Source organism: Hemiscyllium ocellatum, chromosome 48, assembly GCF_020745735.1.
Source record: "Hemiscyllium ocellatum isolate sHemOce1 chromosome 48, sHemOce1.pat.X.cur, whole genome shotgun sequence".
Taxonomy (NCBI): Eukaryota; Metazoa; Chordata; class Chondrichthyes; order Orectolobiformes; family Hemiscylliidae; genus Hemiscyllium; species Hemiscyllium ocellatum.
The window spans coordinates 12,932,426-12,951,339 of record NC_083448.1 but is presented as its reverse complement, the minus strand read 5'-3'; the positions used below and the strand labels follow the sequence as shown (position 1 = coordinate 12,951,339).

The 18,914-nt window shown below is 41.2% G+C and overlaps 1 protein-coding gene across 5 annotated transcripts in view; it reads left to right on the top strand.

Annotated features, from left to right (window-relative positions):
• LOC132837019 (transcription factor COE2) overlaps positions 1 to 18,914 on the top strand; it is a 268,330-nt gene that overhangs the window by 181,902 nt on the left and 67,514 nt on the right. For all 5 annotated transcript variants that reach the window (XM_060856660.1, XM_060856659.1, XM_060856662.1 and 2 more), the window contains one exon: positions 9,509 to 9,626. In XM_060856660.1, the coding sequence (XP_060712643.1) occupies positions 9,509 to 9,626 (118 nt within the window). The remainder of the gene's footprint in view (positions 1 to 9,508; positions 9,627 to 18,914) is intronic.

Sequence of the window (18,914 nt, the reverse complement as noted above, 5' to 3'; positions counted from 1 at the left end):
GTTACACCAGGGTGGGGGCATCTAAAACTGGAGAACATAGGTTTAAGGTGAGAGGGGAAGGATATAAAAGGGACCCAAGGGGCAACTTTTTCACACAGAGGGTGGTGCATGTATGGAATGAGCTGCCAGAGGAGGTGGAGGTGGCTGGTACAATTACAACATTCAAAAGGCATCTGGATGGCTACATGAATAGGCAAAGTACAGAGGGGTTTGGGCCAAATGCTGGCAAATGGGACTGTATTACTTTCGGATATCTGGTCAGCATGGACGAGTTGGACTGAAGGGTCTGTTTTCATGCTGTACATCTCCTTTACTTGATTACTGATACATCCAGCCTAGTACTTTATAGATGCAGACTCTGTTTCAGGGAGGGGACAAATGGTTTATTTGATTCTACCCAATCATTTTTCATCAGAAATATTCCCTTTCTCCCTCCATCCTGTCATACTTATTTGCATCTCATATAATTTCTCTTATTGATATGAACTGCAATAACATTTAACACAAAATAGGCACAGTATCTTGTTCATAAGGGAAGGTCAATGTATAGGTTAGACTTAATTATTTTATATAGGAGTAGTGAATGTATGAAACTGACTTCAAGGAGACAAATCTAACATATTGGCAGATTCAACAGGGGAGTGGATAAAAAGTTAGTGAAGGAACCAATTGAATTTTGTGGAGTTATGGAGTGATGCATGACATCTTTTGGACTGGAATTAGTCTAATGGACTTTTACAACAGTCTGATTTTGTTCAGTGCATTGTTTTACTTTCTCATTCCAGCTCCACTCTCTTACCTATCTCCTGTTCTTCATCGTCAACTAATATCTAAGACAAGGGACATTTCTCTTTCAGGATAGGCATTTAAAATATTGCAAAGCTTTGGCAGCTGTAATTGAATCCACAATTTACAAACAGTGTCAGGCCTGCATATTACGTCCCAGGTATATGTAGCCTTTCCCTATGACTGTAAAAGGTTTCAACCCAATGACTAACAAGTTTAACTTTTATTTAACATTGTACAGACCATTTTTGTATCTTAACACGTTCCATAATAATACTAATTTCTAACATTTTCAAAACCTGTGTTCCCAACAAGCTGTTCAATCAGGGGTGAATTCCAGAAAGTTTATAATTGCAACCACTTTTTCAAGTATTTTCAGATGCCCGCACAGGAAATGAGAAAATCTGCAAATACACTGTCCTGTACATCTTCCAGAAATATTTTTAAAAACTTCAAATTCTTTAAAACTTAAGGGACTGTTCTGGAGAAAAATGGGCGAAGCACTTGCACAAAGCAAGAGTCATAAATAGCAGCAAAATGAAAAAGGAGCTCATTCTGTTTTTGGTTTAGTTAAGGGAAGGATCCTAACTTGGAATACAAAAGTGCAGAAAAATGCTCAGCAAGTTTGGCAACATCCGTGGAGAAGTCGAAAAGTGTGGTGCTGGAAAAGCACAGCTTGTCAGGCAGCATCTGAGGAGCAGGAGAGTTGACATTTCGAGCATAAGCTCTTCATCAGGAATGGGGGAGGTGCCCAAGGGAGTTGAGAGATAAATGTGAGGGGGTGGGACTGGGGGGAAGGTAGTTGGAAATGTGATAGGTACATGAAGGTGGGAGGTGATGATGATAGGTCAGAGAGAAGGGTGGAGCAGAAAAGGTGGGAAGGGAAATGGTCAAGTTGGACAGTTCGAGAGAACAGTGCTGAGTTAGAGGGTTGGATCTGGGATAAGGTGGGGGCAGGGGAAATGATGAAACTGGAGAAATCAACATTGATCCTGTGTGATTGGAGGATCCCAAGGCAGAAGATGAGGCATTCTTCCTCCAGACGTTGGATGGGTAGAGTTTGGCGGTGGAGAAGGCCAAGGCCTTTCATGTCCTTGGTAGAGTGGGAGGGAGAGTTGAAGTGTTTGGCCGCAGGGCAGTGGGGTTGTTTGGTGAGTGTGTTCCAGAGATGTTCGCTGAAATGTTCCACAAGTTGGCGTCCTGTCTCCTCAATGCAGAGGAGGCCACATTGAGAGCAATGGACACAGTAGATTATGTTTCAAATCTAATTTGATTCTTCTCATAGAATCAAAGAGTCATTCACTACAGAAACAGACCCTTTGGTCCAACTCATCCGCACTGACCACACATCCCAATGTGACCTGGTCCCATTTGCCAGCATTTGGCCCATACCCTTCTAAGCGCTTCCTATTTATATACCCATACAGATGCCTTTTAAATGTGGTAAATGTATCTGCCTCTACATTTCATCTGGCAACTCAGTCCAGACATGCACTACCCTCCGCATGAAAAAGTTACCCCTTTTTAAATCTTTTCCTTCTCAGCTTAAACCTGTGCCTTTTGGTTTTGTCTCCCCACACCAAGAAAAAGACATTGGCTATTCAAATTATCCACACCCCTCATGATTCATAAACCTCTACAATGTCACCCCTCAACTTCTGACACTCCAGGGAAGAAAACCCAAGCGATCTAGCCTTTCCTGATAGCTCCGAGTAAAAAATGAGGTCTGCAGATGCTGGAGATCACAGCTGCAAATGTGTTGCTGGTCAAAGCACAGCAGGCCAGGCAGCATCTCAGGAATAGAGAATTCGACGTTTCGAGCATAAGCCCTTCATCAGGAAGGGCTTATGCTCGAAACGTCGAATTCTCTATTCCTGAGATGCTGCCTGGCCTGCTGTGCTTTGACCAGCAACACATTTGCAGCTTTCCTGATAGCTCAACCCCTCCAGTCCCAGCAGCATCTTTGCAAATCTTTTCTGCATCCTCTCAAGTTAGAGTCATAGAGATGTACAGCATGTAAACAGACACTTCAGTCCAGATATCCCACCCCAATCTAGTCCCACCTGCCAGCATCCTTCCTATTCATATATCCATCCAGATGCCTTTTAAATGGTGCAATTGTTCGAGCCTTCACCACTTCTTCTGACAGCTCGTTGCATACATGTACCACCCTCTGCATGAAAACGTTGCCCCTTAGGTCTCTTTTATATCTTTCCCCTCTCACCCTCTAGTTCTGGACTCCCCCACCCCAGGGAAGAGACTTTTTCTATTTATCCAAGCCCATGCCCCCTATGATTTTATAAACCTCTATGAGGTCACCCCTCAACCTCTGACGCTTCAGGGAAAACAGCCCCAGCCTATTCTGTGGCTCAAATCCTCCACCCTGGAAACATCCTTGTAAATCTTTTCTGAACTCTTTCAAGTTTCAGAACATCCTTCCGAAAGGAAGGAGACCAGAATTTTAACAACATCCCTCCCATAGAAGGGCAACCTGGAATTTAAGCAGTTTTCCAAAAGCGGCCTCACCAATGTCCTGTACAGCTGTTACAAGACATCCCAACTCCTATATTCAACATTACGATGAATGAAGGCAAGTGGGTCAAACACATTCTTCACTACCCTATCTACCTGTGACGCCACTAACAAGGAATTATACACCCGCACCCCTAGGTCTCTGTTCAGCAAAATACTCCATTTACTGCATAACTCCTGCCCTGGTATGCCTTACCAAAATGCAACAGCACACACCTAAATTAATCTCCATCTGCCACTCCTCAGCCAATTGGTAAAGGTCTCATTGTACTCTGAGATAATCTTCTTCATTGTCCACTGCACTCCCTATTTTATTATCATCTGCAAACTTACTAGCCATACCTCCTATATTCACATCCAAATCATTGATATAAACGTCAAAAAGAAGTTGACCCAGCATTGATCCTTGTGGCACACCACTGGTCACAGGACTCCAGTCCGAAAAACATCCCTCCACTGCTGCCTTCCTTCTCCAAGCTTCAAGGCAATTTTCTATCCAATTGGCTAGCTCCCCTGGATCCCACGTGATCTAACTTTACTAAACAGCCTACCAAGCAGTATCTTTTAGAACACTTCACTGAAGTCCGAACAGACAATGTCCACCACTCTGCCTTCATCAATCTTCTTTGTCAACTCTTCAAAAAAACTCAATCAAGTTAGTGAGACAGAATTTTACACACACAACACCATGCTAACCCTAAATTGCCTTTCCAAATGCATGTAAGTCCTGTCCCTTGGAAACCATTCCAACAACTTATCCACCACTGACATAAGCCTGACCAGTCTATAGTTTCCTGGCTTTTCCTTACAGACCACATTAAGGAAGACCGCAAGTTTTCCAGTACCACATCCATGGCAATTGATGACACACATATCTCATCAAGGGTTCCAGCAATCTCTTCCCTAGCTTCCCATAAAGTTCTGGGAAACACCTGATCAGGTCCCAGGGATTTATCTATATTTATATGTTTTAAGACCTCTAGTACCTCCCATTTCTGTAATAGAACATAGAACACTACAGCACAGTAAGGGTATTTCAATCCATGATGTAGTGCCAACCTTTTATCTGACTCAAAGATCAAACTAACCTACATACCCCTAATTTTACTATCATCCATGTGCCTATCCAAAAGTCACTTAAATATCCCTAACGTATCTGACTCTACTACCACTACTGGCAGTGCACTCCATGCACCCATCACTTTCTGTGTAAAGAACCTACCTTTGACATTTCCCCTAAACCTTCTTCCAATCAACTTAAAATTATGCCCCCTTGCGATAGCCATTTCTACCCTGGGAAAAGTCTCTGACTATTCATTCTTTCCGTGCCTCTCAACATCTTATACACCTCTATCAAGTCACCTCTTAACCTTCTTTGCTCCAATGGAAAAAGCCTTCGCTCGTTCAACCTTTCCTCACAAGTCATGCCCTCCGGTCCAGGAAGCATCTTGGTAAATCTCCTCTGTACCCTCTCGAGAGCTTCCACATGCTTTGTATAATGAGGCGACCAGAACTGAATGCAATATTCTAAGTGTGGTCTAACAAGGGCTCTCTAGACTGCAGCAAAACCTCGGGGCTCTTAAACTCAATCCCCCAGCTAATGAAAGCCAACACACATATGCCTTTTTAGCAATCCGATCAACTTTGAGGGATCTATGGACACAGACCCCAAGATTCCTCTGTTCCTCCACACTGCCAAGAATCCTGCCTTTAACCCTATAGTCTGCATTCAAATTTGACTTTTCAAAGTGAATCATTTCACATGTTTCCAGGTTGAACTCCATCTGCTACTTATCAGCTCAGTTCTGTATCCTGTCAATATCCCCTTGCAACTTACAACAACCCTCCACTCCATCAAACTTTGTGTCATCGGCAAACTTACTAACCCACCCTTCCACTTCCTCATCCAAGTCATTTACAAAATTCACAAACAGCAGAGGTCCCAGAACAGATCCCTGCAGAAGATTACTGGTCACTGAACTCCAGGCTGAATACTGACTAGCCACACTACCATACATCAGGAGCATTTCCGAACTGACAGCCAGACTGCTGCGACCACTAGGACTCATAACAGCACACAAACCAACAGCCACTCTCAGACAACAACTCACCAGGACAAAGGACCCAATAGCCAGCATGAGCACAACCAACGTAGTGCACAAAATCCCATGCAAGGACTGCACAAAACACTACATAGGACAAACAGGAAGACAGCTAACAACCCGCATCCACGGACACCAACTAGCCACGAAACGACACAACCAGCTATCCTTAGTAGCCACACATACAGATGACAAACAACATGAATTCGACTGGAACAACACTACTAGTACAGGGCAAGCCAAACAGAGAACAGCCAGGGAATTCCTAGAGGCATGGCACTCATCCACTGACTCTATCAACAAACACATCGACCTGGACCCAATATACTGGCCACTGCAGTGGACAACAACTGACAACCGGAAGCGGCAGAGACAAGCCACTATAAATGCTGGAGGAAACATCACAGAAGCGCTTCACAGGAGGCTCCCAAGCACTGAGGATGTCACCTAGAAAGGGGACAAAACGTTTGCAACAAAAACTCCCAGCTCGGCGAATAGAACCACAACAACGAGCACCTGAGCTACAAATCTTCTCCCAAACTTTGAATACTTCCTATATACTACCACCCTCTGTCTTCTGTGGTCCAGCCAATTCTGTATGTGACAGCCAAATTTCCTTTTTTCACATGCCTCCTTACTTTATGAACGAGCCTACCATGGGGAACCTTATCAGATGCCTTGCCAAAATTCATGTCCACTACACTTACTGCTCTATTTTCATCAATGTGTTTTATCACATCTTCAAAGATTTCAATAAGGTTTGTGAGGCATGAGCTACCCCTCACAAAGCCATGCTGACTATCTCTAATCAAACTAAGGTTTTCCAAGTAATCATAAATCCTGTCTCTCAGAATCCTCTCCATCATTTGCCCACCACAGACGTAAGACCGACTGGTCTATAATATCCAGGATTATCCCTATCCCTTTTCTTGAACAAGGGAACAACATTTGCCACCCTCCAATCATCTGGTCCTACTACAGTGAGGACGCAAAGATCATCGCCAAAGGCATAGCAATCTCTTCCCCCGCTTCCTATAGAAACCTAGGTTATATCTCATCTGGCCGAGGGGACTAATTTATCCATGTTTTTTAAAGTTTTCGGCACATCCTCCTTCTTAACATCAACCTGTTCGAGCATATCAGCCTGTTTCACGCTGTCCTCACAAATGTCAAAGTTCCTCTCAACAGTGAATACTAAAGCAAAGTATTCATTAAGGACCTCTCCTACCCCTCCAACTCCAGCCACAAGTTCCCTCCACTATCTCTGTCAGCCCAACCCTCACTCTGGCCATCCTTTTGTTCCTCACCGAAGTGTGGAATACCTTAGAACTTTCCTTAATCCTTCCTGCTAAAGCTTTTTAATGCCCCATTCTAGCTCTCCTCAGTCCATTCTTCAATTCCTTCCTGGCTACCTTGTAACCCTCTAGAGCCCTGTCTGATCCTTGCCTCCTCAATCTTAAGTAAGCTCCCTTCTTCCTCCTGACAAGATGTTCCACATCCCTTGTCATCCAAGGTTCCTTCACCCTACCATCCTTTCCTTGCCTCAGTGGGACAATCCTGTCCAGCATGATCAGCAAATGCTCCCTCAACAATCTCCACATTTCTGTCATGCATTTCCCTGGGAATATCTGCATTTGGATGGGTATATGATTAGGAAGGGTTTTGAGGAATATGGGCCGGGTGTTGGCAGATAGGACTATATTGGGTTGGGATATCTGGTCAGCATGGACGGGTTGGACCGAAGGGTTTGTTTCCATGCTGTACATCTCTATGACTCTATGAAAAAAAAATAATTTATACTCCACAGTTCCTGCCTAATAGCATTTTAATTCCCACTCCCCCAGTTAAATAATTTTCCTACCTCTCTCCACGAGTATAGTAAAGGTCAGGGAGTTGTGATCACTATCACCGAAATGCTCTCCCATCGAGAGATCTTGGTTCATTGCCAAGCACTAAAATCAAAATGGCCTCACCCAGAGTCGGCCTATCGAAACATTGAGTCAGGATCCCTTCCTGGACACATCTGACAAAACTGCTTTATCCAAACAGTTTGAACTAAGGACGTTCCAATCAATATTAGGGAAATTATAGTCACTCATGGTAACAACCCTGTTTCTTCTGCACCTTGCCAAAATCTGCCTCCCAATTTGCTCCTCTGTGTGTCTGTTGCTACTGGGTGGGGGGTCCATAGAAAACCCCGAGCAAGATATTGCTATTTGATTTCAAGACGTCATATTTATTTCCCCAAGTTCTCTCGCTTCCACTTCCTTCTCTAAAGTAAATACTCACACAAAACACTTGTTTAGTATCTCACCCATCACCAGTGGTTCCACACACAGACAAACACATTGATCTTTAAGGGGCCCTAAATGTACTTATATTATTTTCCTTAAGTCTATTTGCCAAAGCTATCTCATGTCCCCTTTTTGCCTTCCTGATTTCCCTTTTGGATAGGGTAAAAAAAACAAGGTGTTTTCCCTGGGTTGGGGGAGTCCAGAACGTGAGGGCATAGGTTTAGGGTGAGAGGGGAAAGATTTAGAAGGGACCTAAGGGACAACATTTTCATGCAGAGGGTGGTGCGTGTGTGGAATGAGCTGCCAGAGGAAGTAGTGGAGGCTAGTACAATTACAACATTTAAAAGGCATCTGGATGGGTATATGGGTAGGAAGGGTTTAGAGGGACATGAGCCAATTGCTGGCAAATGGGACTAGAAAAGGTTAGGATATCTGGTTGGTGTGGACAAGTTGGACCGAAGTGTCTGTTTCTGTGCTGTACATCTCTATGCTCTCAGTATACTCTGACTGCATGGAAACTTTTCTCAGCATTCACTCCATCTCACTTGTCATAAATGCCTCCTTCTTATTCTAGTATCTAGTAGTCCAGCATCCTCTACACCTACCAGCCTTTTCCTTCGCACTAACAGGAATATACTGTCTCCGAATTCTTGTTAACTCATTCCTAAAGGCTTCCCAATTCAAAACCATCCCTTTCCCTGCGAATAGCCTCCCCCAATCAACTTTTGAAAGTCCCTGACTCATACCATCAATATTGGCGTTCTTCCAGTTTAGAACTTGAACTTTTGGATCAGTTCTATCATTTTCCCAATCTATTTTAAAATGAATAGAATTAAGATCACTTGTCCCAAAGTACTCCCCCACTTAGAGCCCGGTCACTTGACCTGCCCTATTTCCCAACAGGTCAAGTATTGCTCTTCCTCTAGTAGGTATATCCAGATACTGAATAAGAACATTTTCTTGTACACACTTAAGAAATTCCTCTCCAGCCCAAGCCCTTAACACTACGACAGTCCCAGTCTGTGTTTGGAAAGTTAAAATCCCCTATCATTACAGATACCTGAGATCACCTGACAGATTTGCTTCTCAATTTGTTTTTCTCTGTCCACAGATGCTGCAAGACCTGCTGAGTTTCTCCAGCACTTTCTGTTTTTATTTTGGTTGGTGGGGATCTGAAGTACTGAGCTTCTTTATTGACCAGATCATAAAACGTTTTCTTTTTTTAGAAGAGCATCAGGAGATTTTCAACATTCATCTTAGGCTCCTAATTAGGCTTTAATTTAAAGTCTTATAAGATCTCTGATAATATGATACTCCCTTGATACTTCACAATGATGTGAGCTTCTATTATGACACCTCTTTAACAAACCAACTACATTTTCAGAAGTGAACAAAGGCAACCCAATTTGGCCGAAGCTCTTAAATCTACTTCTCTTCAAAAATATGTTAACATTCTTGTGGACCAACTTGTAGTCACTTCAATGACCTCCCCTGAGTGGTAAATCAAAATTAAGAACTAACTGATTTTTTCAATTCTTTTGTACAAGTGAAGATGAAAAACATTAAAACTCAGACTTAGAGTTGCCCTAACTAGAATTAGCTCATTCATTCCTGACTATAAATGATACTCTGTACCTTTCTGGTGTGAGTGACTTCTTGGTCATTTGATAGACAAAAGTATGTATGGAGGTCATCAATTGCTTGTTGTGGAGTGCAGTTTTAGAGATTGAGATGACCACATTATGAAAAGCTACAAAGCCAAAATGTGACATTTCCTTGCACCTTACTTCACAGGTTGTTTTATCAACAACAATTAACGTTGATGGTCATGTGCTGGCTGTGTCTGATAACATGTTTGTGCACAACAACTCCAAGCATGGACGCAGAGCCCGTCGCCTTGACCCCACAGAAGGTATGTCCTTTTTGTTAAGGTATGAATACTACTTCTGCACATGATATGGTGAGAAATAACAATGCGCACCTGAGCCCTGTCCCACTTGTTCTGTGACTCTTGCCCTCAATTTATAGCCTACCTGACCTTCGGAAATTGTGCACAAGAAAAAGGCAAAGAGCGAATTATTCAACTTACACATGACAGTTCCTTATTCAAACAGAACTATTCAATGTTCAATTTGTTTTTTTCTCCTCTGATGGTCAAGTGTCCAATTTCTATTTTAGCAAGTGGCTTCACCATCAGAATTTCACTGTGCAAAAGGTCAGGTGCACAGACATGTGCATTGTGTCCATGCTGTAATCGCGTTGCTGTGACATTGATTGGGATAATGGCTTTCACAGTCAAACAGTAAGTTGACACACACGTAAACTTCAATTCAATTTGTACTTTTACAAAGAAATTTGAAGGAAATACCAATGCCCATAAACAGAGAACTGCAAGATAGTTTTGGAAGCAGAGCTTGAGTCAACTGATGTCTGGTACAAATAAATGTAAACTGATTCAACAATTTGTTCAGAATTTACAGAACAGATTGTAGTGAACGGTGATTTACAGATTGACAAAGCAATGATTGTCTGGAAATCATTTGAAATGATAAAACTGAGGTTCTTAAGATGTTTCAGAAAAAAAGAGTAGGTTGAAGTTAGATACATTGCTAAAAGCTGTATACTTCAAGAACAGAATGATATTGCATTTTGGTGGCACTTAACATCAGCACTTCAGACAATTAGTTCAACACAGAAATCAGTTCAAGCTCAGTCAGGTCCAACAAATGGCAATGAGATCAAGCGTTTTTGTGGTGAAGAGTAAGATATGCAAGTTAGCCAAGTTTCAGAATACAGGTCTTTTTTGTCCACCTCAACAGGGTGACAAAGTCTTTCTTTCACCTAACATCCTTAATAACACATCAATCACTGAGTAGTGACAATTGTTACCACTTCAGAAAAGTAATTCCTTCTGGTCTTACTTCAATTTCTCAATTTCACGAATACTTTATGTTAGTTATGTGCAACTGGATGGGACAGTATGCTGAAACATACTGATGACATCTTCAAAAGTATGAAAGGTCTCATTGATATAATATTGTCCTCGCCTAATTTTAAAAGTTTGACAAGTTTTTAAAGTGATTAACCAAGCCTTTATAGAGGGCAGATATCCATGATCTGAAAATTTGGCATCAATAACAGTGATGCTCAGTCAGAGAGACCACAAGGGAGTATTGGTATGGAAATATCTCAGTGAAACATTAAAGATGTGCTGATCTCAGGTTGGTCTCTGAGCGCATTGTCAGGGTACAGGTGGTTGTTTCCGTTCAAGTGGGAGAGCTCAATTTAAACAATGGAAAAATAACCACACCTAGCACAAACATCCTTTATCCAAAGAAGAAATAATTTTCCTCTTATCGTAAAGAAAACCTGAAATATATCATAAACACGTTTGTTTGTAATCCAGAATTGAGGTCAATATTCAAAACTTTTTTCCAAAAAATGTATAATCACGCACAAGCAAATTATCTCACCTGTATAAGGATGCATGCAAGATTTTGTTAAATCAGGATTAACATGATTGGGTGCTGCAGAGACATAGTGATTCACCTCTGCTACCCAGACGATTGGAGTAAACAGCAGTATGACGGCAGGAAGAAACCTGTGAAATTAATTCAAAACAGTTTCATCCCAACTCTCAAAGGTATGATCATCAGGTGAATATGAACTGCAGTTCATCGGAAACCATGGCAATTTCCAGCCAGGTAGAAAATGGACAAGGATCTCATAAATGAAACAGAGACTTTTTCCGAGGTTGAAATTGAGCACTGTCAGGCAGCCATAAAGATTTACTCTGTGCTTAATTAACAAGAGTATGCTTAATTGGATTCTTCAAATAGAAGTGACCCTTTCCTAGTATTAACATCACCCATTTTGATCCCAACATATTTGAAGAAAAGGAAAATAGAGAAAGAAAAATAAGAAGGTTGAGCAGTGGTCTTGAAGAACATAATAGATTGTATTCTCGTTTGGCATTCATGGCAAACAATCTGCACAAACTGTTCAAGTACATGAAATGTATCCCTCTAAATGGTGACTGAAGCAGGAAAAGCTCCCAAATACATCAGCTTTTGTCTTCCAAGCTTCAAAATATCCTCCCAACAGAGAATAGGAATTGTTGTTTACGTTCTTTTTTTTAATAGAGTCTTCTGCAATTTGTAATGTTTGAATGAACAATCAAATTATAGATACACATGGAAAACACTGCATTCAGAATTAATGCAAGCGTGAACTGCTAATGAGCTGTGCTTAGGTTTGACGTATTACGCAAACATTAGTGATGTCTCTAAAGGTTCTAGCTCCCAAGCGTCCTGCCACATCATGGAAATTTTAGTGATGCCTCGAGAGAGAGAGAGTCCAGTTCACTAAAGGTTCTGCAGTGATATGTTAACTTTAACAATGTTTTTAAGGTTTTGAAAATTTCCAAATAATTACAATACTCTAGAATCAGAAAGTCTCTCAATTGTTCAAATGCTCAGAAATTTGACTGTACTCTGGAAATCTCAAAAACACTTGTACAGAGTAGTTGAAAATGTTCATTGTCCAAATGTAAGTTGTGCAAGGCAATATTCATGTGCTGCAATGGGTTAAATTGTTAAAACACCAATGCTGTACTGCGAAATATGATTAAATCAGCAAAGAATTTGCATGCTGTTAATTTCCTGTCAGTGACCATGGTGTTGTGAACAAAATTGGGGGAATTAAAGCATGCAAACATTTCATTTTTTCTTCCTTGACTGATTGAAAGTGATTGACTTGCTGCTCAGCCACAGCTTGAATATTTGGCATACAGCCAGAACCCTTCATGCTCTCCTCTGACCCTGTCAGCACTAAGCTAGAGGTGATGTATTGAGCTTGGATGTGGCCTTGAAACCATATAGCTTCTGACAGGGTGAGAAATTGTGAAGTTGAAGACAGAATGTGATCCTCCCCTACATGATATGCTCAACTCCAAATGGAAATGTGCATCCAGATTTCCTTGTGATACTATATTAAGTAGGTACAGCTGAACTTCAGGAAATGCTTGTCTGGCTATGACTGCAGTGGTGACTGAACTATTTTAACAGGATGTGAATGAGAAGTGAGCAAAGAAGCATACCTACCTCTTCTGAAATACATGCTCATTAATCTACGGACCATATGAGCATATTTATCTCTTAACATTCATTATATAATGGCTGATAGACACGATTACCTCTTTCATCACCCTTAAAGCTGGCATTTGAGTAGCTTCATATTATATTAATGCAAGGAGTTGGCAATTATGCCTCCCCTTTTGATGACTTTTTGCTTTAAAGTTCCATATCCATTTTATATCTTCTCTCCTCATTCAAAGTGGCTTTTCTGTTTAACAGCCATTAATTTTCTGGCTGGGTCTTGAGTTATTGCACCTCTCCTATCTCACATAAGTCGTGCCATCACATCGTTAGCAAGGCCTCCTGACTGTGCTACTCAAGTTGGTGCCATTATTTCTGTGCTCTGCAGTTACAGATCATTTTTGAAAACGGTCCTCTGCTCAGGTCCTGAAGTAAATTTTGTTTCTCATCTTTGCTGTTCTTTTGTTTTTTTTAAATTCTCTGTTGTTTGTATCCAAGGCTCAGTTTTTAAAAGAAAATCTCTGGAGTATTTTAGCTGTATTGGTACAATAGTTGAGGAACTTGCACTGTACCAGTACTAGATTGTAAATTTTTTGAAAGACTTCTCTGCAAACTAGAAACCTGCTTTCTGTACTAATACTTTCCTTGTTTTGATTTACAAATGGTTTCAGCTGGGAATGCCATGCTACAGATGTATGGCACAGCATTTCAAGCTTTATGTTGACTTTTTTGCTAAAATTGTCCTCAGCAAATGAACTATGGCTTCAATACTAATTGCTGTTACAATAATGTTTCACTTCAAGTCATTTCACTTCAAGTGTTTTACAGGACCCCAATCTGACTTGAGTAAGGACACGCTGCAAGTCTTTTCCATGTTCATTTTATGATCTATGAGCAGAACTCAGATAGGGCCAGAGCTTGGTTGCCAAAGTTGTTTTCGCTGGCCAAAGTGAGTGATGAGAAAAGAAAACGACTGATGTTAGGAGAGTAGGCATGAGGAGTGTCGAGCCCTTGCATCTGAGCATGGAATTAAAATTGTTTCAAACACATTTAAAGATTTCACAAAAAAAGCCTAGTTTTCCCATTGTTTTAATGACAGTGCTGCAGAGAAACAAGTGGAAAAATCATATTCATGAATGATGCACTTTGGGATCAAACAACCTTGCTGCCAGTCAATGTCAGATACAAACACATAAAATTATCACTTGGAATTCGAAATATTAGTGAATTGAACCAAACCCAACAACAGAGTGGGACACACAAATCCTGAACTTTCATTATGCAAGGGAATAGAAAGTCTGCCTGTCTTGCAATCTTGTACACAACATTTCAAGTTCACAAACTTCAAAGTCAGCTTACAAGATGAGTCAAAGTGAACAGGCAGAGTTCAGTGAAAGCTTACAAGAAGCTCCTTTGAGGCAGCGTGAGTCTGTAAAATCTTGGTAAGATGATAATTTTCAGCAAGCTTTTTGCACAGCAAATCCACAGCAAGCTTATGCATGACCACACAGAACTGTGAAAAAAAAAGTTAACTTAAACTGTGTTTTGAATGAATTGCTGTCATCATGCTGTATAGGCCAAAATAATAGGATACCCTGAAAAAACTTGAGAAACTTTCACCACTCAAGCTTAATCAAAATCAATCAAAGTCTTAATACTGTCGTTCAAATTTTGCAGTATTAGGACCCAGAAGTTTTACTCAAATTCTGAGCTTAATTGGAGGCAAAGTCAAGTTTTTAAGGAGTTGCTCACGTTGTTGTGGTGACTGGATGAGCATCCAGATTGTTGAAAAACATGGAAAGCGGAGCAGGAATAGACCATTTGGCCCTTTGAGCCTGCTCCTCCATTCAATATGATCATGACTGATCATCCAACTTAGTTCCCATTTCCACACCCTCTCTATGTCTTTTGATTGCTTGAGCCCCAAGCAATAGGATCACTGACCTATGCTGAATATACTGATTCCAGTTGGGCTACAACTTACCTCAAGGCTCCTGGGCTTGGATGTGAAATAAATCAGGCAATATACAATCCTCAGCAATGTCCAATATTACCTTTGTCAAAGATGCACTATATTGATCACAGCTACAATGTAAACTGCTTTGCAATGCTGATTCTTCAACCAGAAAGTGCATTTACAAAGTTTTGCCTTTCTACTGCAGCATGGATATGTATCCCAGTCCATTATAGTTTTGCCAACAGCTTCATTTCACAAACCTTTACACAGAGTGTACAGAAGCAGGCCACTTGATGCAGCCAGTCTGTGGGGGTGACAATGGTCCTCTGAATCCTCCTCCCACCATTACCCATTTAACCCATATCAGCTTAACTATCTCTTTGCTTTTTTTTTCATATGCTTCCTTAGATTCACCCAAAGTTCATCTCCATACTTCTTCACTTAAGATTGTGGTTGCCCTCCTGAAAATCACAACAATAAATAAAACATTGGAACTGACATTTAAACTGTAAGCAAAACAAAAGTTGCTGGAAAAGCTCATCAGATCTGGCAGCATCTATTAAGAGAAATCAGAGTTAACATTTCGGGTCTGGTGACCTTTCCTGAGAAGTTCTGAGGGTGACCAGATCTGATACATTAACTTTGAATTCTCTTCACAGATACTGACAGAGCTGCTGAGCTTTTCCAGGAACTTCTGTCTTTGTTTCTGATTTACAGCATCCACAGTTCTTTTGGTTTTTATTTAAACTATAGTTCAATACTGTAGGACTTCATTTTTCAGAATAAAATTCAATCAGCATGCACTGTAAGTTAAACTTTTACAGTGCTAAAAATCGAATTTGGTAGATGAACAACTTCTAAATAAAATAAATTTTAAAATGTGAAAGAAAACTAAACTTTGTAACAATGTCACTGGACTATTAATCCACAACCAATGTTCTGGGGATATGGTGTCGGATCCCAAAAAAGCAGATGGTGAACACTGAATTCAGTAAAAATCTGGAATAAAAACTTAGCCAAATGGCAACCATATAACCGTTGCTGTTTGTTGTAAAAACCCATTTGCTTCATTAACATCCTTTAAAGACAGAAATAAAACATAGAACACAGAAAATTACAGCACAGTACAGACCCTTTAGCTTTCGATGTTGCGTCAAACTGTGAAACCATCTAACCTCCACTATTCTGAGAGGGGAAAGATATAAAGAGACCCAAGGGGCAACTTTTTCACGCGAAGGGTGGTACGTGTATGGAACGAGCTGCCAGAGGAAGTGGTGGAGGCAAGTACAATTGCAACATTTAAAAGGCATTTGGATGGGGAAATGAATAGGACGGGTTTGGAGGGATATGGGCCGGGTGCTGGCAAGTGGGACTAGATTGGGTTGGGATATCTGGTCGGCATGGACAAGTTAGACCAAAGGGTCTTTTTCTGTGCTGTACATCTCTATGACCCTATTCCATTTTTGTACATATGTCTAGCCAATGACCATTTGAATGCCCTTAAAGTTGGTGAATCTATTACTGTAGCAGGCAGTGCATCTCATGCCCCTACTACTCTCTGAGTAAAGAAACTACCTCTGACACTGTCCTTTTTCTATTACCCTTCAATTTAAAGTTATGTTCCCTCATGCTAGCCATTACCATCGAGGGAAAAGGGCCTCACTATCCACCCTACCTCACCCTCTGATTATCTTTCATGTCTCAATTAAGTCACCTCTCAACCTTCTTCTCTATAACGAAACCAGCCTCAAATCCCTCAGTCTTTCCTTGTAAGACCTTCCTTCCATACCAGGCAACATCCTGGTAAATCTCATCTAAACCCTTTCCAAAGCTTCCACGTCCTTCCTATAATTCGGTGACCAGAACTATACGCAATACTCCAAGTGAGGCCGCACCAGAGTTTTTTACAGCTGCAGCATGATCTCATGGTTCCAAAACTTAATCCCTCTACCAATAAAAACTGTATGCCTTCTTAACAACCTGATCAAGCTGGGTGGCAACTTTCAGGGATCTATGGACATGGACACCGAGATTTTCCTGCTCATCTATACTACCAAAGATCTTACCATGGGCCTAATACTCTGCATTCCTGTGACTTCTTCTAAAGTGAGTCATCTCACACTTTTCTGCATTAAACTCCACTTGCCACCTCTCAGCCTAGCTCTGCAGCTTATCTATGTCCCTCTGTAACCTACAACATCCTTCGGCAATATCCACAACCTATCGACCTTAGTGTCATCTGCAAATTTACTAACCCATCCTTCTACTCCCTCATCCAGGTCATTTATGAAAATGATAAACAGCAGTGGACCCAAAACAGATCCTTGCGTTACACCACTAGCAACTATACTCTAGGGTGAACATTTCCCATCAACTATCACCCTCTGTCTTCTTTCAGCTTGGCAATTTTTTATCTAAACCGCGAAACCACCCTCAACCCCATGCTTGCGTATTTTGTGCAATAGCCTACCATGGGGAACTTTATCAAACACCTTACTGAAATCCATATACACCACATCAACTGCTTTATCCTCATTCACCAGTTTGCCCACCTTCTCAAAGAACACAATGAGGTTTGTGAGGCACAACCTACCCTTCACAAAACCGTGTTGACCATCCCTAATCAACTTATTCCTTTCTAGATGATTATAATTCTATCTCTTACAACCTTTTCCAACACTTTACCCAGAACCAGGCTCACTGGTCTATAATTACCAGGGTTGTCTCTACTCCCCTTCTTGAACAAGGGAACAACATTTGCTATCCCCCAGTCTTCTGGCACTATTCCTGGAGACAATGACGACTTAAAGATCAAAGCCAAAGGCTCTGAAATCTCCTCCCTGGCTTCCCAGAGAATCCTAGGATAAATCCCATCCAGCCCAGGGAATTTATCTGTTTGCAAATTTTCCAGAATTGCTAACACCCCTTGTGGTGGACATCAATCCCATCTAGTTTAGTGGCCTGTATCTCAGTATTCTCCTCAACAACATTGTCTTTTTCCTGTGTGAATACTGATGAAAAATATTTATTCAGTGCTTCCCCATCTCCTCTGACTCCACACACAACTTCCCACTGCTAGCCTTGACTGGCCCTAATATTACTCTAGTCATTCTTTTATTCCTGATATATCCATAAAAATCCTTAGGGTTTTCCTTGATCCTATTCGCCAATGACTTCTCATTTTTCCTCATGGCTCTTTAGGTCTTTCCTGGCTAACATGTAACTCTCAAGAGCCCTAACTGAGCTTTCACATCTCATTCTAACATAAGCCTTCTTTTTCCTTTTGACAAGAGATTCAGCTTCCTTCGTAAACACGACTCCCATGCTCGACAACTTCCTCCCTACCTGACAGGAACATACTTATCAAGGACCCGCAGCATCTGTTCAGTTGTGCTCAGCCCCTGCAGTTTCTGTCCCTATCCTATGCATCCTAAATCTTGCTTAATTCCATCGTAATTGCCTTTCCCCCAGCTATAACTCTTACCCTGAGATATATACCTATCCCTTTCCATCACTAAAGTAAACATAGTGCTCACCTACCTCCAAATCGAACACATGGCCATGTTCATTACCCAGTACCAAATTTAATGTGGCCTCTACTCTTGTTGGCCTGTCTATATACTGTGTCAAGACACCCTCCTGCATACATTGGTCAAAAACGGACCCATCTAAAATACTTGAACTATCATATTCTCAGTCAATATTTGGAAAGTTAAAGGCCCCCTTAACAACTACCCTGTCACTCTTGCTCCTGTCGAGAATCATCTTTGCTGTCCTTTCCTGTATATCTCTGGAACTATTTGGAGGCCTATACACTCCCAACAGGGTGACCTCTCCTTTCCTGTTTCTAACCTCAACCCATACTACCTCAGTCAACGAGTCCTCAAACATCCTTTCTGCAACTGTAATATTGTCCTTTACAAACAAAGCCACATCACTCCCTCTTTTACCAAATTCTCTGTTCTCAATGAAACATTTAAATCACGGAACATGCAACAATCATTCCTGTCCCTGCTCTACCCATGTCTCCGAAATGGCCACAACATCGAAATCCTATCCCAACTTAGTCTAACCTCCTTATGACTTTAGAACCACAGCAATGTGGTCAACTTTAAACAATTAGGGAAACAGATGTTGGTCCATCCAG